General features: G+C 50.7%; 16 protein-coding genes across 16 annotated transcripts; 6 read left to right on the top strand and 10 right to left on the bottom strand.

The window, feature by feature from the left end:
• Positions 1–5: 5 nt before the first annotated feature.
• Positions 6–953, bottom strand: KL928_003630 (uncharacterized protein; the record flags this gene model as incomplete). The annotated part of the gene is made up of 1 exon (XM_043204239.1): positions 6–953. The coding sequence occupies one exon, from the start codon at positions 951–953 to the stop codon at positions 6–8; it is 948 nt and encodes a 315-aa protein (XP_043059072.1).
• A 396-nt stretch (positions 954–1,349) lies between these two features.
• KL928_003629 (uncharacterized protein) lies at positions 1,350–2,090 on the top strand (the record flags this gene model as incomplete). Its single annotated transcript, XM_043204237.1, has 1 exon — positions 1,350–2,090. The coding sequence occupies one exon, from the start codon at positions 1,350–1,352 to the stop codon at positions 2,088–2,090; it is 741 nt and encodes a 246-aa protein (XP_043059071.1).
• Positions 2,091–2,095: 5 nt separating this feature from the next.
• On the bottom strand, positions 2,096–3,508 carry KL928_003628 (uncharacterized protein; the record flags this gene model as incomplete). Its single annotated transcript, XM_043204236.1, has 1 exon — positions 2,096–3,508. The coding sequence occupies one exon, from the start codon at positions 3,506–3,508 to the stop codon at positions 2,096–2,098; it is 1,413 nt and encodes a 470-aa protein (XP_043059070.1).
• A 244-nt stretch (positions 3,509–3,752) lies between these two features.
• KL928_003627 (uncharacterized protein) lies at positions 3,753–4,325 on the bottom strand (the record flags this gene model as incomplete). Its single annotated transcript, XM_043204235.1, has 1 exon — positions 3,753–4,325. The coding sequence occupies one exon, from the start codon at positions 4,323–4,325 to the stop codon at positions 3,753–3,755; it is 573 nt and encodes a 190-aa protein (XP_043059069.1).
• A 273-nt stretch (positions 4,326–4,598) lies between these two features.
• On the bottom strand, positions 4,599–6,530 carry KL928_003626 (uncharacterized protein; the record flags this gene model as incomplete). The annotated part of the gene is made up of 1 exon (XM_043204234.1): positions 4,599–6,530. One exon carries the CDS (start codon positions 6,528–6,530, stop codon positions 4,599–4,601), a length of 1,932 nt encoding a protein of 643 aa, XP_043059068.1.
• A 382-nt stretch (positions 6,531–6,912) lies between these two features.
• On the top strand, positions 6,913–7,443 carry KL928_003625 (uncharacterized protein; the record flags this gene model as incomplete). The annotated part of the gene is made up of 1 exon (XM_043204233.1): positions 6,913–7,443. The coding sequence occupies one exon, from the start codon at positions 6,913–6,915 to the stop codon at positions 7,441–7,443; it is 531 nt and encodes a 176-aa protein (XP_043059067.1).
• Positions 7,444–7,823: 380 nt separating this feature from the next.
• Positions 7,824–8,378, top strand: KL928_003624 (uncharacterized protein; the record flags this gene model as incomplete). The annotated part of the gene is made up of 1 exon (XM_043204232.1): positions 7,824–8,378. The coding sequence occupies one exon, from the start codon at positions 7,824–7,826 to the stop codon at positions 8,376–8,378; it is 555 nt and encodes a 184-aa protein (XP_043059066.1).
• A 67-nt stretch (positions 8,379–8,445) lies between these two features.
• On the bottom strand, positions 8,446–9,294 carry KL928_003623 (uncharacterized protein; the record flags this gene model as incomplete). Its single annotated transcript, XM_043204231.1, has 1 exon — positions 8,446–9,294. The coding sequence occupies one exon, from the start codon at positions 9,292–9,294 to the stop codon at positions 8,446–8,448; it is 849 nt and encodes a 282-aa protein (XP_043059065.1).
• A 43-nt stretch (positions 9,295–9,337) lies between these two features.
• On the top strand, positions 9,338–9,556 carry KL928_003622 (uncharacterized protein; the record flags this gene model as incomplete). The annotated part of the gene is made up of 1 exon (XM_043204230.1): positions 9,338–9,556. One exon carries the CDS (start codon positions 9,338–9,340, stop codon positions 9,554–9,556), a length of 219 nt encoding a protein of 72 aa, XP_043059064.1.
• Positions 9,557–9,619: 63 nt separating this feature from the next.
• Positions 9,620–10,411, bottom strand: KL928_003621 (uncharacterized protein; the record flags this gene model as incomplete). Its single annotated transcript, XM_043204229.1, has 1 exon — positions 9,620–10,411. One exon carries the CDS (start codon positions 10,409–10,411, stop codon positions 9,620–9,622), a length of 792 nt encoding a protein of 263 aa, XP_043059063.1.
• A 142-nt stretch (positions 10,412–10,553) lies between these two features.
• Positions 10,554–11,336, top strand: KL928_003620 (uncharacterized protein; the record flags this gene model as incomplete). Its single annotated transcript, XM_043204228.1, has 1 exon — positions 10,554–11,336. The coding sequence occupies one exon, from the start codon at positions 10,554–10,556 to the stop codon at positions 11,334–11,336; it is 783 nt and encodes a 260-aa protein (XP_043059062.1).
• Position 11,337: 1 nt separating this feature from the next.
• KL928_003619 (uncharacterized protein) lies at positions 11,338–12,969 on the bottom strand (the record flags this gene model as incomplete). Its single annotated transcript, XM_043204226.1, has 1 exon — positions 11,338–12,969. One exon carries the CDS (start codon positions 12,967–12,969, stop codon positions 11,338–11,340), a length of 1,632 nt encoding a protein of 543 aa, XP_043059061.1.
• Positions 12,970–13,018: 49 nt separating this feature from the next.
• Positions 13,019–14,629, bottom strand: KL928_003618 (uncharacterized protein; the record flags this gene model as incomplete). The annotated part of the gene is made up of 1 exon (XM_043204225.1): positions 13,019–14,629. The coding sequence occupies one exon, from the start codon at positions 14,627–14,629 to the stop codon at positions 13,019–13,021; it is 1,611 nt and encodes a 536-aa protein (XP_043059060.1).
• A 119-nt stretch (positions 14,630–14,748) lies between these two features.
• KL928_003617 (uncharacterized protein) lies at positions 14,749–16,425 on the bottom strand (the record flags this gene model as incomplete). Its single annotated transcript, XM_043204224.1, has 1 exon — positions 14,749–16,425. One exon carries the CDS (start codon positions 16,423–16,425, stop codon positions 14,749–14,751), a length of 1,677 nt encoding a protein of 558 aa, XP_043059059.1.
• Positions 16,426–16,860: 435 nt separating this feature from the next.
• Positions 16,861–18,942, top strand: KL928_003616 (uncharacterized protein; the record flags this gene model as incomplete). Its single annotated transcript, XM_043204223.1, has 1 exon — positions 16,861–18,942. One exon carries the CDS (start codon positions 16,861–16,863, stop codon positions 18,940–18,942), a length of 2,082 nt encoding a protein of 693 aa, XP_043059058.1.
• Positions 18,943–19,007: 65 nt separating this feature from the next.
• On the bottom strand, positions 19,008–19,985 carry KL928_003615 (uncharacterized protein; the record flags this gene model as incomplete). Its single annotated transcript, XM_043204222.1, has 1 exon — positions 19,008–19,985. One exon carries the CDS (start codon positions 19,983–19,985, stop codon positions 19,008–19,010), a length of 978 nt encoding a protein of 325 aa, XP_043059057.1.
• Between the last annotated feature and the right edge of the window lie 10 nt (positions 19,986–19,995).

The raw sequence follows: 19,995 nt of genomic DNA, 5'->3' as shown, positions 1-19,995 counted from the left end.
AAACGCTACTCTTTCTTACCGTCCTCCTTCTTGTCGTCGTCCTCGTCGCTGTCGTCCACAGCAAACGTGTCGTCGACAACAGGCTCCGGCTGGACCGCCGGGATCGGCTCGTGGCTCTGTTTCGTATCTGTTGTAGCGTCCTCGAGCTTTATTCCTCCGACCTGCTCTTCCAGCTCCTTGCTCTTGTGCGACTCAGCCACAGAGCTCGTCTTTTGCGGCCGTGGCGGCCTCACGGGAGGCGGAGGCGGGGTCTGGCTATCGTCGCGGCTTCTGCTGGACTGCATGCTGGATTTCCTGCCAAACGCGTTGAACAGCTGGTTCTCGCCCTGGCCCTGCTGCACGGTGTTGACCTCGGTCTGTATTTTCTTGGCGAGGTTGCTCATCCAGCCGCCAACAGTATTCTTGGCCTCCTCCACGTTTTTGGCCAGCGACTCGACAAAGTCCTCCTCGTCGTCAGAGCCGTCCTCGATCGCAGCCCAGACAGGCTTCTTCTTGGGCTTTGGCGGCGGAGCCTTTGAGCGAGAGCCGCGTTTTTCGTACTCGCGGGCCAGCCGACGGGCCAGTGCCTCGTCGGACTCGAGCTGCTGCCGTTTCTCGAACGAGTCCTTCGATGGCAACTTTGGCTTGGTCTCCACAACAGGCACGGCGATATCCGACGAAGGGTCCGACAAAAACAGCAGCGCGTTGAAGGCAGGGTCCAATTGGCCCTGCGACGCAATCAGGGCCATTTTCACGTACTTCTCCTCCACAGTTGGGAACGCCTCCTTGAGATCTTGGATCGCCCGTTCGGCTGCAGACACTGGTCGTTTTGGCATTGGCGGCGGCGCAGCATCAGAGGACGCACCCTCGGCCTTCTCAGCGGCAGGTGCCAGCTCGGGTGTCTCGTGAGAAGCCTTTTCTTCCTCTTGGAGGTCTATTTTGGTCGCTGTCTCAGATGCTTCTTTGTCACTCATAGTTTAATAAATAATTTTGTCGCGGCGATTTTACATACCTGATTAGTACACAACACTAGATCGCGCAAGCACTGGGCTCACTCAGTTTTGATCGCCTTGGCAGCCTTACGGCGGCATAGGGCCTGTTCAATACAGTAGGCGACAGCGTCCCAACACACACGGAAGATGTACACCACCAGATCTGCAAGAATAAATAGCAGCCATGGGGTGATGATAATCATCGCCACGGTGTACTGCACAGTTAGTCCCCAAATCCAGTCAGATACTCACGTTGAACCAAATAACACAGCTCTTTATTTTATCCCATGTCTGTGCCAGCAGGTCCCAGTCGACTGACGACTCCAGCATCGGTGTGTAGCAGCCAGAAAAAGTTAAAAGTTTAAAAAATATATTTAAATGAGCAGACTCGAACTGTACTCACCTGAAGGTCTCAGGGTGGACGGAAGACGATGGAACGAGCTTAGACGGTTTGAGTGCCAGATCAACACACACCCGAACGCAGCAGACGGCTCGTCGTACGTCCAGCAGGGAAATTCCAAGGTGCTGTGTCTGGTGAAGGGCCCGATGGAACACGGGGCGAACCTCGCAGCAGGAACGAAACTTGACCCCAACGGGCCGGTGCTGTCTCTCAACATCAACTACCCGCCGTTTGCATCCAACGAGAGAAAGAAGAGACCAAAAAACGATAGACGATTACAGGAAATCAGCATCATTCTCAAACGTTGCTTCATGAAAACTATAGTGCTGAAAAATTATTCACGAACAGCCATAGACATCAATCTCACGGTCCTGGCGATGGACGGCGGCCTGCTGGCCTGTTTCTGCAACGCCATCACGCTGGCGCTGATCGACGCCGGCATCTCGCTTTACGACTACGTCAGTGCCGTGAGCGTTGGGCTGTACGACCAGACGCCGCTGCTGGACATGAACGCGCTCGAGGAAAACGATCTCAGTTTCGTCACGATCGGTGTCGTTGGCGACTCCGACAAGCTCAACCTGACTCTATGCGAGGACAAGCTGCCGCTCGATAAGCTGGAGAGACTGATCAGTCTGGGCATAGAAGGCTGCCACCGGCTGAAGGAGCTCATGGATTTGCAAGTGCGTGTAGCAGGTGGGCAGCTGCAAGAACGCCAGTAATGTACCTATTTCAGATGTATTTTGCGTAGCAAGTTGCGTCCTTTCTGTTTGATCACGGACGAGGTGCGTAGAAGGTCGTTTGCCAGCTCTGCCGTCGACGGCGTGCTCGAGTGGTACTGGTCCGAGTTCTTGAATGCGTTCAGCACGTTCGGTCCCAATTGCGAGTCGGTGTTAGCGAACGACTTGGAGCCGGCCTTGATGGCCTCGTGCAAGTACCCAGAGAGCCCAGTGTCGTACTCCATCAGGTCCCGTCTCGCTTTCTGCAGCGCTGCAAGCCGTTTTTCCGTCGTCGGTAGCTGCATGATTTTTTTCAGGTCCGCGTCGGGAAAAGCCGTTATGGCAGGTGTCTCCTTGATAGTCTCCTTTGTGTCCTTGGTATCCTGCGACGTCTCGCTTGCAACTCGACTGTTGGTGCGGGGCTCTGGCACGTCGTCAATTAGCATGGATCGCACTCGGGACTGCTGGATCGGCGGCCTCACTATAGGGCCTCTTCCCTGGTATCGCTCGCTTCGAGGGTCCTCGTACACGGAAGACCCCAGGGTCTCTGACCTCACTGGTCTGACCGTGTCTTTTGTGTTCTGGCGCACAAAATTCTGTCTGAACTGGTCTGCCTCGGACTCCTCTCCCAGCACGCTTTCGCAGTAGCTATCAGACAGATCGTAGGTGCGTCTGGTCGACAATGAGCCCGACGAGCTCACAGATCTTGTTTCGTGGCCTGCAAACGAAAACTGGTCGTCGTTCTGCTGCCACGAAAACCTGTCTGACGGAGAGTTTGAAAGGTGAGAAGAGTACGACAGCGACGATTGTTCGTCGGGAGCACGGTTCGATGAAGTGTCAGTTGAAGCGTCGAACGAGGTGCGAATGGTATCGTTTTGTGTCCCCGAATGCTCCTGCTCCTCGCTCGTATCGAAATCGTTCAAAAACCGGCCTCTAAACTCCTCTGCGTCCGCCACAGGCTTAGCCTGCGCTTTATTTTCTGGCTCAGCCGAATCTTGCTCAGACTCTTCGTCTGCCTCCTGTCTGGCGTCCTCGCCCGTCAGGCCATTGGCAAACTCGTCTATGGAGCGCGAGATGTCGTCGATGGAGTTTCCAGACTGCGCAGAGAGCGTATCCGGGACAGAAGAACGGTGTATATCCAACGGGGGAGTGGTCTCTAAAGGAGACTCAACGACCGTGTGATCGGACGTTGATGCAACAGGATCAAGCACTTCGTCGGCCACAACCACGCTGCCAGTGTTTTCTCCTTGTTCTGTGTCCTGCAATGGCTCCTCATCCGCTCCGTCTGGTTTCTGTTCGTCGGTCAAAGACAGGTTGTGTATATAATTATCGAGTCCTTCCTGAGCCCGAGTAGACAGAGAAGTGCTGTCGTCATCAGAGGCCGCGATAGCAGCCAGATTATCTTTGCTTGAACTGGCCATGGGATAGATTGGTACCTTTATTAATTAACCATAAGAACGGTGACAGAAAAGTTTAAAATATAAATAGAAGAGAAAAAATACATTTTATTTATTACATTTTATGCACTGCAAAAGCTCAGTCCAGGCGGACGGTGCGTTGGCAGAATGAACAAATGGCTACCGATGATGAGTCTTTTTCTATCCTTATCTACATTACCTGATCACAATGATAGACAACCATGACTGAGGATGCCATTTCGATCATCTATTCCTCGCCCGCAGGAATCTCGTCTTTGAGCACTTGCACCAACCGCACACGTAACTCTGTAGTCTCGTCGCCTCGTAGAACATCGCTAATAAACCCAACTTCGCAGTCCAGCTGGACCATCTCCAAAGCGCCCCTCAAAACACCGCACAAGATGTTCGAGTACCACAGCTCCTTGACGGCCTTGCCGTCGTCAGGCAGCTCCACGAAGTCTGCCAGCGGGTTTTCTGTCAGTATCAGACTGAATGTAGTCATGTCTGAGGTCCAATTCGTGATGTTAGGCACAATATTCAAAAACATCTTGAATCCGACTTTGGACACGATTTCGGCCGTGTCGCGGAAACTGCTGCATCGCGAGAGTTGTGTTTTTTGTAAGAACTCATCAATCAAGCGCACGCCTATGTTGTAGCCCATCTTGTATGTTTGCGCGTTGACCTCCTCGTAGTTGTTATTAAAATCGCGACACAGCTGCGCAACAATCGAGCCGTAAGTGAGCGTAAATAGCTCGGAGTTCACCTTCTCGACTTTGGTCTTCCAGACGTCGTCTCCAAGTTGTTTTATTTGTTTAGACATCGACGTTAGTGGATTAAGAATTTATTTCGTACTTTTATTTCTCTAGACACAGTTTGCGCAAACAAGTTGAGTCCCAGCCCACCAGAAACAGAGTTAGCCCGAGTAGCGTAATGGTTAACGCGTTTGACTTCTAATCAAAAGATTCCGGGTTCGACTCCCGGCTTGGGTGCTTATTTTTTGCAAATTAACATTTTACTTTTCCTTTTTTTATAGCAAGAAGCTACTCATTCTTTCTTTCCTATCACAAATAGATCACATTAGCTTACTCTATACCTAATCCACCTCCTCAACAGTTGGACCTTGAGTCTCCTCGGTGGATGGAGCGCCACCGGCACCTGGGAATCCACCTGGAGCACCACCTGGCACACCACCCTCAGCATACAAGTCCTTCAGGACTTCGTTACCAACTTGCTCCAACTCCTTTCTCTTGTCGTCGTACTCCTCAGCAGTAGCGGTCTGGTTCTCGTCCAACCAAGCAATGGTTTCGTCGCAAGCCTTGGTCAAAGCCTCTCTCTTGGAAGCTTCCACCTTCTCTTCGAATTGCTTCTCAGAAGCAGTTTGCTTCAAGGAGTAAGCGTAGGACTCAAGACCGTTCTTAGCAGCAATTCTCTTAGCTTCCTTCTCGTCCTCCTCCTTGTACTTCTCAGCCTCAGAGACCATTCTCTCGATCTCCTCTTGCGACAATCTACCCTTGTCGTTGGTGATGGTGATCTTCTGGGACTTTCCGGTACCCTTCTCAACAGCGGACACGTTCAGAATTCCGTTGGCGTCAATGTCGAAGGTGACCTCAATTTGAGGAACACCTCTTGGAGCTGGTGGAATACCAGAGAGCTCGAACTTACCAAGCAAGTTGTTGTCCTTGGTTCTGGCTCTCTCACCCTCGTACACTTGAATCAACACACCTGGTTGATTGTCGGAGTAAGTGGAGAAGATCTCAGACTTCTTGGTTGGAATAGTGGTGTTTCTTGGGATCAGCTTGGTCATAACACCACCAGCGGTCTCAATACCGAGAGACAATGGAGCAACGTCCAACAGCAGCAGGTCCTGGGTCTTGGAGGAAGTGTCACCGGTCAAGATAGCAGCCTGCACAGCAGCACCGTAGGCAACGGCCTCATCTGGGTTGATGGATCTGTTTGGCTCCTTTCCGTTGAAGAAGTCGGAGACGAGCTTCTGCACCTTTGGGATTCTGGTGGAACCACCAACAAGCACAATCTCGTTGACTTGGGACTTGTCGAGCTTGGCGTCCTTCAACACCTTCTCAACTGGGTCCAAGGTGGATCTGAAGAGGTCTTGACACAACTCCTCGAATCTGGCTCTGGTGATCGAGGTGTAGAAGTCAATACCCTCGTACAGCGAGTCGATCTCCAGGGAGGTCTGTGCGGAAGAAGAAAGAGTTCTCTTGGCTCTCTCACAGGCGGTTCTGAGTCTTCTCAAAGCTCTCTGGTTGCCGGAGATGTCCTTCTTATTCTTTCTCTTGAATTCGTTGATGAAGTGGTTGACAAGTCTGTTGTCGAAGTCCTCACCTCCCAAGTGAGTGTCACCAGCGGTAGACTTGACCTCGAAGATACCGTCCTCAATGGACAGAAGGGAAACATCGAAGGTTCCTCCACCAAGATCGAAAATCAAAACGTTCTGTTCACCCTGGCTCTTCTTGTCCAGACCGTAAGCAATGGCAGCAGCAGTAGGCTCGTTGATGATTCTCATGACGTTCAAGCCAGCAATTAAACCAGCATCCTTGGTGGCTTGTCTTTGGGAGTCGTTGAAGTAAGCTGGAACAGTGATAACAGCGTCCTTAACGGTGGTTCCGAGGAAAGACTCGGCGGTCTCCTTCATCTTGGTCAACACCATGGAGGAGATCTCTTCTGGAGTGAACACCTTGGTCTCACCCTTGAATTCGACCTGGATGTGTGGCTTGCCGCTCTTGTCGACAACCTTGAATGGGAAGTGCTTGACATCACCCTGGACCTCTGGGTCGTCGAACTTTCTACCGATCAGTCTCTTGGCGTCGAACACAGTGTTGGCTGGGTTCATGGCAGCCTGGTTCTTAGCGGCATCACCGATCAATCTCTCGGTGTCGGTGAAGGCAACGAACGATGGAGTGGTTCTGTTACCTTGGTCATTGGCGATAATCTCGACTCTGTCGTTGGCAAAGTGCGCAACACACGAATAGGTAGTACCTAAGTCAATACCGACTGCTTTAGACATATTAATTTCTATAATTCTATTCTAAGAAATGGTAGAAAACAATTCTATGAAAAGATTTAGCCCAGCTGGACCTCAATGCATATATATAGTATTGCCATTGATCGTACTAGAACGACCGACAGCTTCAAAAAATTGATTTCGTCGAATTTTTCACTTATCGCACGACTTAAGTCCTTCTAGAAATTTCCATTCCCAACTCAGGTCGCCATATCTGGCTCAATTGCTCTTTGGATAAGACCTGGTTATCGATCACGCAATCTCCGGGCCAAACGGGACGCATCCTACAGCTCAGATCTGCGCCTTGCAACGGTGTGCATGCTGACATAAACGATTAGATAAGCGTACCATCGCAGTTCATTCTATCTTACTACTCATTACCACGATGCCACCTTCCTCCAGGGACGCAGTTCGTGTGACTGCCAGTGCGCATATCAAGCATTGGCTGGAGCCTGTTTTATGCGAGGAAGAGCTCGGCCACAACTACATATTTGACAGGGTGCTAAAAGTGCTCCGAATATACCCCAGATCAGACACTATGTCCTCGCTTCCCCTATGTTTGTGTGATGCAAATTACAAGATTCTTGCCTTTGCGAACTATAAAGCAATTGCAGCTTTTGAACGCAAGGAACGACGCAGAGTCACGCAAAATTTGCTCAACTCGGAAATCATGATCCACTCATTCACAGTAAGGTTTTACAATGATTACCAGGTGCAAGAATTTTTTGATGGCCTGAAGTTCAAGCAGAAGTCCAGCTTGTTTCCTGGATACCTGGTTCTGGAAATCAATGACTTTTCGATGTTCAATCGGGACCAGCTGATCTTGAGCAACGCAGGTGCAATCGAATTTCTATATGGTATCCCACGGTACGTTGCCCGGTTTATAGAGCAGGAATTAAGCGAGGAAGAGAGATAGGCGACGTCTCGATCCCCTCAAAATTGCTAAGGCCCGAATTTTTTTTTGCAGGGACCCATGTAGCGTAATGGTTAACGCGTTTGATTCCTAATCAAAAGATTCCGGGTTCGAGTCCCGGCATGGGAGCTCTCCTTGTATTTTTTTTTGGCACAGTAATAACGTGAACGTGGAAAGCCCGCTTAGCCCTCTTCGGTACTCTGCGCTCTTGATTGTTCAAAGCTGCCCCACTAAATCTGGAGTTGCGGACAACCTTGATAGATTTATCCAGAGCGCGACAGTAAGCGAGGGAAAAAAAAATTCTTACATAAGCGAGGGCGAGATATATATTTTGATAGCATGTTTATTCTTTTTCGTTCCATTGGCAAAAACTAGGTTCTGAAATGTCAACGCCTGCGAGAAGAAGACTGATGAGGGATTTCAAGCGGATCCAGCAGGATTCCGCTGGAGGTGTGTCTGCATCTCCATTAGCCGATAATGTGATGATTTGGAACGGAATAATTATCGGTCCGCAAGATACCCCGTACGAGGACGGTACGTTCAGACTGCGACTAACATTTGATGAGCAATACCCTAATAAACCACCTAATGTGCGGTTTACGTCTGAAATGTTCCATCCGAACGTCTACGGGTCTGGAGAGCTGTGTCTAGATATCTTGCAGAACAGATGGTCGCCGACCTACGACGTTGCCTCGATTTTGACGTCGATTCAGTCGCTCCTTAACGATCCAAATATCAGTTCGCCTGCCAACGTGGAGGCCGCCAACCTGTACAAAGACCACCGCAGCCAGTACATCAAGCGTGTCAGACAGACTGTCGAGAAGAGCTGGACAGAGGACATGTTGGATGTCGGCGACGACGACGACGATGAGGCTGACGAGGATGACGAGGATGAACAGGACGGTTTGGACAAGGGGGAAGCGGACGACAAGGAGTAGCGACCATAATAGCATATAGTTCTTTAAAGAGCACAAGTCATGTTTACTTGACGTAATTTTGGCAATGCTATTTGACGGCCTGGGCGAGTTTCTTACTTAGGTCGTCAATTTGCAAAAGCCTATCGTTTTGCAAATACTCGTAGTCCGGCACCTTGCCGGTGCTGTTCACCTCTCTGTCTTTGCGGTAGTTGAGAAAGGTGAGCACCATAAGGAAACCCAGTACAAACTGGCTGTACGGGTTCATTTTTCTGTCTTTTTTGTACTGCTCGACTCTCTTGGGACCGAAAAGACGTGGATCGCGAGGCGGCAATGGGGATATGATTGTGTCTTTGGATGGGTTCACAGACTTGAGGACCGACGGCGTGCGGAACGGCAGATCTGGCGGCACGTACTCGTCGACCTGGACTTTATATTTCTGCGACTCTGTTTCTGCAATTATCTGATCAAGAAGAGTGCTGGACTCTTTTTTCTCTGGAACCACCGTCCTTCTATGCTCTGTGACAAACCCCTCACGAGGCCCGTGAGGTCCATAGGCCAGCCAATAAATAAATCGTTTCTTGTCTTTGTCGATCCCCGTCCACTTGCGTTTGAACTTGTCCTCGAGCTCCTCCAGAATGTAGTGCTGTTTTGGTAGGGACAATTTCAGATACGTTTCTGGGTTTTTGTACACGGGCGTGGGATCGAAATTGGCGGTGTCAAACTCGTCGTCGTCTCCTGAGGTGGGGGAGAAAATGGCAAAGATGTCCTTGATTGAAGAAAGAGCGAGCTTGTTTCTTTCTCGCCGCAAATCCCGCTCCTGTTTCAGTTTCTGGTTGAGCAGTTTGGCGTCTGGCATCAAGCCGGCCGCTTTGGCCTTCGCATTGGCGCCGGCCTGGCTCGTGGAATAGAACCGGATCGTACGCACTAATTTAAACATAGGACAAGAAATAACAAATTAATTTTTCTTGACTTATTTTCCTATGTCGTCAACGTCCAACTTTCTTGCCGAAATGACAAACTCGCCGGTCGTGGTCAAACTCCAGCACGGCCTCGAATACCACGGAGTGCTCGCCTCCATTGACGGCTATATGAACGTCGTTCTGAAGGACACCGTCGAGATGGTTGAAAACAACAAGGTCAGAAATTACGAAGAGGTGTTTCTCAGAGGAAATAACGTGCTGTACATTTCGCAGAAATAACCTACATAACAGCATTACCACCAGTGTACTATACAGACAAATACATCGTTTTTGCTCAACTATCTACTCAGCGTCGTTCTCTTTGGGTTCCTCAGAAAGCGAGACTTCGACGTTCTCCTTTTCGTCAGAATTGCCAACTTCAGAAGACTCGTCTGTCTTGGCGCCTCGTTTGTGCGCCCGCTTTCTTTTCCGTTTCCTGCCTCCTTCTTCTGGCTCATCGTGCTTCTTTGGCTTTTTCACGCTCAGCGGATTTGGCCCCTTGGGACCCTTGCGTTTCGTCTGGGCTGGCCCTTTCTCCTCTATTTTTTGGTCCCCGTCTTGCGCTTGCACTCCTGCACGCGGATCGTTCAAGTAGCTCGTCAGTTTTCTGGCTTCTGTCTCCTGGACCACCCGCTCAGAAACAGGCGACATCGGCTCCATGATCATCACCGACCGCTTCATGTAAATTAAAGGAACTCCAGGAACAGTTCTTAGTGACTGGCGGAGTCTCTCGTCCTGGGTTACCACCAGATATCTGTGCTTGTTCTTACCGTCTATGTTAACGATCGAGCCTATGCAGTCCTTGCTGCTCTGAGTCTCCTTGTGGTTACAGCGCCGCTTCTCCATCTGCTTGGCAATGTCAATAGCTGGCTGGTTGCGAGTTTCGTACAAATGGTTAATGCAGCATTGCGTGATCATGAGCTTCACCTCAGTCTGGACGGTCCTGGAAATCGCTTTAATCACATCGAACTTGGTTCTTTCACACTCCAAAATCACGTTGTCATCAACTATGCACTGGATCGGCGGCTTGAACTTGAACGTCGAGATATACTGGTGGATCTGCTTGCGATACTGCTTTGCTCTCTTTTGCTTCATGCTCTTAGCTTTTGTAGATAAATTTTTTTTTTACCCAGCACAGCCTTCAAACACAAGCTGAAATTTGTGTAACCGTTAACAGCAAAAAAATGTTATAAGTCTTCATTTCAAGTTGAGTCGCGCCATTTTTGATATTTAGCAAATGTCATCCCCAAAAGCCGCCGCTCCTGCAAAACCTCTCAAAGAGCAACTCATTGAGCTGGTGCAGACCGCCCAATTCGCCTGGTTTGCCGGCCATGTCGCCACTCTTTTCTACTCTCTTGTCTATTTTATTTCTTTCAGATCTAAGGGCTCTTTCCACAAGCTCAGCTACAGTCTGATTTATCTGTCTGTGATTGAATCATTCGGAATCATCATTCACCAGTCCTGGAAGGCTGGCAGTCTCAAATTGAACAACCCAAAGGCGGTTCTTGCAGACGACAACGTCCAATATATCTTGATTGCTTTGGCTCTGTTTCTGCTTTTGCCGGTCATTTCGCTGTCGATCTTCCCCTTTGTGTTCTTCTCGTTCTTCCACTGTATAACATACTTCAGGGGAGCCATTCTGCCAAAACTGGGACTCAAGAACCAGGAGGTTCTGACCAACAAGCTGGGCTCCTTCGTTGCCAACTACAACGACCTGTCCATGTATTACGCTGCCAATTTTGAGATTGCCACTTTTGCCTACATTGTTGTCAGGGCACTGTTGTGGTCAAGAGGATTCTGGATCGCTCTGATTGTCTACGGAGCGTTCATCAAGTTCAGATACGAGAAATCGATTTTCACTAAATCGTGTTTCAAGAAGCTCGAGGTGAGAATCGACGGTGTTCTGTCTCATCCCTCCGTGTCTCCTCAGATCAAGCAATACTGGATCAGCGCCAAGTCAGCTCTCAAGAAGTATGGGAACCAGTTCAAGCTCGTGCAGGAACCTGGCAAGACCGAGTGAATCAGCGTTTTTTCTTCAGCTTGTTTTCGTACTCGATCCATGTTGGCTTCAGCCCGTACCGTTTGATCAAAAGATCCTCAACCGTTTTGAAATGCGGGCCCTGCACTGTGACTTCCACAAGCTTTGGATTCTGAACGTTGTTGGCGACAGTGGTAGAGCCCGAACACTTCACTTTCAAAATGGAGCTGAGCTCCTCTGGGTCGATCAGAAACTCCTCCGTGCCGATGATCTTGGTTATTATTTTGCGTCCAATTTTCATTTCTTCCACAATTTTGACAATAGGTACCTGTCCTTTCTTAGGCTTGGTAGACTCGTCTCCACGACTGACCCTATAGAACGGTGAGAAATGCTGTTTCACCAAAACGTCCACCACCTTGGCTCGCTCGATCGTGGCAGTCTTTAGCAGCCGTTGCAACGGTTCGTCGGCGGTGATGCTTTTCGGGTCGTTTTTGCTCACCAGCTGGTGTGTTTGTATGTATTTACTGACCAATGCTTTGATATCTTGGAGAGTGTAGTAATCTTGCGATGAGCCTGACAGACGCAGAAAATTTGATGCTGAAGAATGGGCTTTGTACAGCTGCACAACTTGCAGCTCTGTCGAGTCTGTAGTTTTTTTAGATGCTTCCCCAGACTTATTTTTCCTAATTCTGTACGGCTCGAATTTCCTCACCTTTTCATGTTCCTTGTTCACTGACACCACCACCACGTCGTCGCCCTTGCCTTTTAGTTTGAGAAGATTTTCCTTTTCCATCGCTTTGAGATATTTCGCCGTCTTCTTCCACGACGTCTTTTTTATGTTGATCAGCGTGCTGTCCACGGGAGGAAAGTTCTTGTACACATGGCCCGACATGAACAACGACGCACTGATAGGCGTCTCTATAGTGTCCTGGCTGATCGAGTACAGCGTTGCCCTGAGGAACAGGTCGTCCATGTCCTCAACCGTCAGCGAGGACGAGATACTAATTTCTTTTATTTCCTGTGTAGCTTGTTCCACCGTCTCTTCCTCCGGCTGATGTTCCAGAGCGGGTGCTTTAGTTGGCAGAACATCAACCTTGTCCGGAAGTTTTGCTCCCTTGACCAAGGTAAACAGCCAGTCTTGGTAGACGTGCATTATCTCGACGGCTACGCCATGGGTTCCAACGACGTCGGTCACGCCGTCTAAATCCATTTGGCAGTATCCAATAGCAACAGCAACATTGGGCTTCTTATAGTCGCCCACAGCTACCACCTTGCCCCGTTTGGCGTTGTCAGGAAACGGAGGAATGGTGCCTGGAAGCATGAGATTCGAGCCGTTGATGAGTCGCTCTATAACGTACTGGTGGGTGTTGACAATGGGCACAATGTAGGGATATTTCCACATTGTAAAAAGCGTCGGCAGCAGCTCGGAGTCTCTCGTACGGAACCAGATGGGAACGCCCTCCAGATCGGTGTAGAGCGTGCCCTGAGCATGTGGCGACTTAAACGCAGCGTATTTGACCTCTGGAGGCAATACGAGCGACGCAACTCCGTCACTGGCCAGAGTCTCTTCACTCAGCCCGTACTGGCTGCAAATAGCAGCGTACAGCTTTCTGCGCTCTGAGGATTTGAGATTCGAAAGCGATTTGAGTCCCGGGTCTTTTTTGAAAAGAGACATGGTCTAAATTATTTTTTTTGGCACAGCCAAACTTTTATAAATATACATACTACAGAGTGCCAGACAACACAAGTCCCATTTCAACCACTGAAGACTCCGATTCCCGACTAAGCCCCGTGTACGGGTTACCGAACAGGAGCCTAAAATCGGTGCCGTATCTGTGGTAGATAAGGCCGCAGACCTCGAAGATTTTGAGGTTCGGAAACGCTTGCAGCGACGAGTTGAGCTGGCTACCGGCAAAGTGGTCGAATAGGTACCCGTTGGCACCCAGATCTGAGCGGAAAAAGCGCGCAAACGGTTTGGAAGTGTCTGTCTGGCGTTGGAAATAGTCTAGTTCGTGTCCGATGATCATCATCGTCGACACTCTGACGGCCTCCTTGACAATGGCTGGCGGGAGGTTTGTCATTTTGTCGCAGACCCGCTTGCAATTCTCGCAAGAGCAGTCGTAGACGTAGTTGAGTTGCGGGAACAGGTCCTGGACGTCGTCCAGGTTGCTGAGCAGATTGCCGACGAGGTTTTCGGAAGGGGTGTCGATGTTGAGCCGGAAGTCTCTGAGCGACGCGGTATTGTTCGACAGCGGCGTCCCCACCATCATGAGCAGGTTGGAAAGGTCGAGGCCCTCGATTTTGAGGTCGATCGCCAGCTTGCGCAGGTTTTTGAACGTCTCGGTAAGTTTTAGAAGCATTATGGAGCGCAGGTGGTTTTTGTCGCTGTCGGGCTTGACTAGTTTGTAATGGATAGAAAGTTCGCGCAGGTTCTGGCTCTTGGACTTGAGAAGCGACGCCAAATGCTGTGTCGTGTTGATGAGGTTCAGCACGCCGCCGTCGTCCTCTATGAACAGCTCCAAACTGGTCAGGTGCTCGAGGTGCACGTGCTTGCTGATAAGGTTCAAAATGACTGCTGTTGAGTGGTTGGTAAGCGGGAGCGCGAGCTTGGTGAGGTTGTTGAGCAGCAAGCCGATCTTGCGCCAGATCGCCATCACCCCGACCACCCGCCGGTACACGCGGTCGCCGGACTCGGAGTCCACCTCGAACCTCAGCTCGGTGAGACGTTTCATGGCCTGCGGATACGTCGTCAACAGCTTGAAGATCACCATGTCCTCGTTTGGCCCGAGCTTTCCTGCGAAAACCAGCCGTCGCAGTTGTACCAGGCCGACAAAGCTGACCATGCCGTTGTATTTTTCTGTCTCTCGACAAAAATTCACGTCCACCCTCAGGGTCTCGAGATTAGGGGCCTCCAGATGGCTCAGCGGAGATATCACCACAGTCTCGGGAAACTTGTACCGGACAAGGTTGGGAAAGTGGGGACAGTGGTCTCTCCATTCTATAAGGGTCTTACTTTCGGACTCAGCGTCCTGCAACAAGAGCTCGATGACCAGGTCGGAGTACTGGAAGTTCAAACACGAGGTCTGCGACAGCGCACGGAGCAAGTTCGCCAGCTGGTGTTTCCCGATGATGGTGTACTGATCTGAGACCAGCTCGACGTCGAAGTTCTTGCGACACACTGTGTCGTTGCTCAAGTATAGAAGTCGGGAGTATATCTGGGGGACAACGGTCTTGTACAAGAGAGCGCACGAGTACGCCAGCCGCAGCTTGTCAGGCAGTTCTAGATGCCTGATAATTTCGAGATGAACATTATGTGGAAGGCCTGTCAAGCCCATCTGTCAAATTGTATCAATGTCAACAAACAGTCAGAAACACTTTGCCATTACCTATAATAATGAAAAACCAGGGAAGAAAAAAATACACTGCCATCTTTATATATAAATCTATGTACAGATCAGCCGTCGAGCAGCTCTTTTGTTGTCGGCACGCTTTCGAAGCCGATCCCCTTACTGGCCTCGATCATCTGTTTCTCGTAAACCTCCTCCAGATCCTGCACGGGCTCGCGCCGGAACCACGAGGCCACGTGCTGGCACAGCTTGTTGAAATGGTACTGGACGAATGACACCAGCCGGAACAGGTTGTACGTAACAAACCGCTTCAGCACAAACTGGAACCTGTCGTCGTCCAGGTCGAACAGCTTGACGGTCTTCGCGGCCTCGGTCGCCAGGATGTCGACTCTATTGCAGGGCGACCCAAAGTTTCTATTCAGCCCTTGCACTATGCGCATGCTGCGGATAATGAAGGTGAGCGTCATTGGGAACTTGTCTGAGTTTTTGAAGAACTCGCGCATCTTGTCTCTAATGATGGTCTGTCTCTCAAAGTACGACTTCTTGCTGAGCTCCTGGATGTGCTTTTTCAGCGCCTCGTTCTTGCCCGGGTCCATCGACGACAACCCGAGCATGATGTCGTCCGCGTTGATCCCCCACTCAAGGAGCACACTCTTGACTTTCTCCGGGTTCAGCTCGAACGTGTACTTCCAGAACTGCGCGTACTCGCGTCTAAACTTGTCTCCAAAGTGCTCGTACAGACCGTGGTCCAGAATCACCAGCTGCTGCGTTTTGTCGGGCAAGTGTCTCACCAACAGGTTTCCCGGATGCAGGTCGCAATGAACCAGCCCCCAGTAGAACACTTGTCGCGAGTACACCTTGATGATCGTGTTCATGAGACTCTTGATGTTGTAGCCCTTGTCCTTGAGCTTCAAGTAGTCCCCAACAGGATCAGCGTCTATCCACTCAGCAGTCAGCACCCGTCTGGAAGACGCCTGCGGAAAATACTTGGGAATGTATACCGTCTTCTTAAACTCCGGGTCCTTCGCGATCAGCGACGCGATCAGGTTGCCGTTGCGCATCTCGATCCCAAAATCGACCTCCTCGCGCATTTTGTTGCAAACATACTGCACGGTAGCAGCTAACGGCATGTCGAACGCCCATTCGTACACTTTCATCACAAACCGATAAGTCGCCAGATCCAGCCACATCTGCTTGCTCACAGACTCGTGCTGGATCTTGACGGCCACCTCTTCGCCCGTGCGCAGCCGCGCCTTGTGGACCTGGGCTATCGACGCGCTTGCCACGGGCGACTCGTCGATCGTCTCGAAAATCTCAGTTCTATACCTCGCACCAAGCTCCTGTCTCAGAACCCGGTCGCAGACCTCCCAGTCGTCCCTCGGAGCCTTGTCAAACAGCTGGCTGAACTTCTTCTGGTACTGCTGCGGGAACATCATTCCCTGGATGGCTATCACCTGGCCCATCTTGATGTATAGCCCCTTGTTCGTGGTGAGCAGGTCGTACAGTCTCTGCGCGTTGCGCTCGTGCAACGCCTCTATATCGTTGCCCTCTTCAAAGTTGAGCTTGTAGTCTATCGAGATCAACAAAAGCGTGGACAAAGACCGCACGCTCCTGTTTGTGACGCCGGCCCCCAGCACGGAGTCGTATCCGTAGGCCGCCAGGCCGACCCCTAGAGCGGCCAGGAACGAGTTTCTGAAGACGCCCCGTTTTTTCGGACGAACTCCGGCCGTCGAATACGCCCGCACAGTCTGTCTTATAGATAGCTGGTGGGTTGCTAAAAACATTTGGCATGAATTAATATTTTCCGGTGTTAAAATATCCAGCTGCCAAAGCTAGGCATAGTTGTGGGGAGCCATCAGGGCCCGGCCGGTGGTTCACATAGGTGTTTACCTGCTATTAGTAGCACAACCCCCGTAGCACCAGGATGGATTTGTATGCACGATCTGAGGCTGTGGTCAAAGGATTCCATGTCAGCTTGGGTGTGGCTATCTAATCTGCCACTTTACGCGATTTCTTATTCAGCACAATATGTAGGGATCTGAAAATTTTCAGTTAATTTCACACATTTATTTAGTAAGGACAAAAAGGGACACCGGATCAAGACCTGCCAATTGCTTACTTTTCGACGTCTAAGAGATACCAGGGGCAACATATCACAGCTACAAAATACCTACCGTTTTGAAAATCCCCGATAAAAGCGAAACATATCATAGTCTATCATGGCTAAAGGCAGAAAACAAGTAACCTCCAAAAGGGTACCGCAGGCGTCCAAGCACCTGCCCCCTCCCGCTGGCGGTGCGCATTCACGGTCCAGCAGACGATTTAGCATTGTATCCGACTCAGAAGAGTCGGAATCGAGTGAGGAGTCGGAGGATTCCGATTCGGGTAGCAGTGCAACGGAGGGAGACTACCGAATCAGCTCCGCTCGCAGACAAGTGGACGAAATAATATCTAGCAGTTCCGAGAGCGACGACGAGTCGAGCTCTTCCGACGATGACAATGTCGATTTTGTGCAGCTGACCAAGGAGAGAGCCAGGGCGATGAAGGCTGCCACTCGTCACAAGAGTCCGCGCAAAAGCAGCAAGAAAGTTTCCAAAAAGGCTGCAAAATCTGCAAGTTCTAAGAAAGGTCCTAGGGAGTCTGAGCGAGCCATGGAAGCCGACGAGGATGAGGAAGAGGAGCTGGATGACGACATTGTGGACCAGGTGTTGGAAAACGAGGAGCGCAAATTCAAGGATCTGGACCCGGTGGCAGACATCCAGCTTGACAACGAGCCGGTGGATTACGCCAACATGATCACAGAGGAGGATTTGGGAGAGGAGGTGGACATTGGCACGTTTCACGACGCCACGATAATCGACGAGACGGTGAGTCTGGATGTCCCAAAGTTTGACGACCAGGAGATCGACTCTGACGCGGACTACGAGTTTGACAAAAACGACCTGATCCAGACGCTCCAGAACGACAACGACGATCTCGAGCTGCTTGCTTTTGGCAATAGCGACGACGACTACGATTTCTTGCTGCCCGAAGACGATCCTTATTTCAAAGAGGATAACTATTTGCTCAAGGAGGAGACAGACGCTCTGGTGAACGACGTCAACGACGTGAATGATTACTCGTCGTCCGCAGCGACTCCGCGGTCTTCTATCGTTGAGGAAAATACCAACGCTACTGAAGAGGACCAGGACGACGGGCATGTGAGGGTCAAGGAGATGAAGCCAGAAAAGGTCAAATATCTTCCTGCTCCGGAGGACAGCGACGAGGACGACGAGGACGAAGACGACCTGGCAGACATCGATGTTTCTGCGTTCGACGACATCTTCACCAGCGACTACGACCACTACTCCGGCAAACGCGGACAGAGCGTGGTTCCAATGAATGCGATTGTATCCGACGAGGACGACAGCGACGGCGAGAACCAGCTACTGCAGTACTTCTTTTCTTCAGACAGTAGTGCTTCTGAGAAGGAAGACGAGCACGAAAACTCGAGCGCTGAGGAGGACGCCGGCGAGAGAGACGGCGACGAGACCGACGAAGACACCTCGCTCCCTGTGCGCTCTACACGCAAGATCGGCAGCAAGAGCGCCAAAGAGGTCCTCTCGTCGTCCAAGAACAATTTCAGAGCGCCTGTTCTTGGAACTTTTATCATTTCTAAAACCCGCAAACCGTTCGGCATTATTGACGGCATCTCGACGCGATTCCTGCATCCCGGCCAAGACAACCGAACATCGGTGGTGAAGGGCACTCGCATGAGTGTGGGCCACCGCCAACGCCAACGCACACAGACACAACCGAGCGCACCGCCTATTGCGCTGGACGAGCTGCTCAATATCAGCGAGTTCGAGGACGAAGAGCAGGAGCAGACCACGTCTGTGGACTGGGATCTGTTCCACGAGAGACGCGTTCCGCTCTCGGCTTTTAGGAACAAGGGTATTGTCAACAGCACGTACTACCAGCCCCATCCAGATGCGACGCGCAAGTACAGCTTTGGCGACCACAGACGCAAAAAAATGCGTGCTACGGTGGCAGCTTTGGAGAAAAAGAAAAAGAAGCGAGCCCGTGGCTCGTTCGGGGGCGAGCTGATGATTCCTGCCAACACGGCCAAGTCGCTGCGCAAGGCTTCGAAGCGGCTGCACAAACTGTCGAAGGGAAGAAGACAGAGCGTCGCCGAGGCCCAAGCAGAGGGCTTGAGGCCCACAAAAGGCGGGCTTTTCAGCGAGGAAATCCTCAACGACGTGGAGGAACTGCTGGTCGACATCGGGCACAACGATGACGTCCGTTTCCTGTTTGGAAGCTGAGCTGCATTTATTATTTATGGTACGGCATTTATAAAGGATGGATACTAAATTTGATTTTTACATAGCTATTTTGCGCTCTCTTCAGGAGTCATAAAGTTGGTCAATTTGGCACTGAGATCGAGTTGCTGCTTCACACACGAGGCAAGGTACTCGACAAGCGAGGCATCGTCGGCATGGTTCTGTAACATGGAGTGCAACTGGTCAGGGTCGATGGAGCTTGGCTGTGTGTTGAGAGTTTCAAGGAGTCTCTTTCCAACGTTCTGGTCTCCCTTGATTTCGCCCTTGATGACCTTTTGAACATAGGCCTGGAGCGTCTCGAGCAGACTGGCAACGTTGGCGACGGATCCAGAGATTTGTTTGAGTTCGTCTTGACCCAGAAGATCCACTGCTCTGGACTCGGTTTGGACACCTTTATTAAGATATTTCAGCGTGGTGAGCTCAGTCTTGGAGTAGATGACTTCGTTTGGGACAGGAGTAAATGCAAAAGAGCCGATCTTGTCAATTCCAATTTGGTTGGCCAGGTTGGAGTTGGCAGGCACTCCGACCGGGGACGAGATGTATGTTTTCAGAATTGGCGATATGATGTCTCCGTTGTCGTCTTTGGTCTGAAGAGTCAGATGGATGGGCTGGTGGGGAAAACAAGATCCCTTGGAGTAGAACTCCTGGAAAAGACCGGTGAACGAGTCAAGCACAGGGTTGGTGGAGAACCAGCCGACAATTAGCAGTTCTGGATTCACTCTTTTCAAGAGCTGATATGTGGAAATATGATGGCTTTCTTCGATTGTGAGCTCCTCAGCTTCCTCCTTGTGAGGCACAATATAGCACTCTTTGACCTCCAGCTCAGATCCGTCATCAGAACGGGTTCCAAGCAGAGTTCCAATAGTTCTGCTTTTCGTGAGGTCTTCTTCGTTGTCCATATACACGGCGTCAATGAGCTGCATCAGAGCGGGAGCCTGGATCAAAACCTTGACCGGCCCCACAGGAGCAGAAGTGCTCGGCGTGGCCACGTTTGGCTTCACTATGTGCAAAATTGGAGAGGACATGGTGAAAGGC

Source organism: Ogataea angusta (genome assembly GCF_019207475.1).
Source record: "Ogataea angusta isolate 61-244 chromosome Unknown 61-244_NODE_7_length_650817_cov_90.064852, whole genome shotgun sequence".
NCBI lineage: Eukaryota > Fungi > Ascomycota > Pichiomycetes > Pichiales > Pichiaceae > Ogataea > Ogataea angusta.
This window is presented reverse-complemented; position numbering and strand designations above follow the sequence as displayed.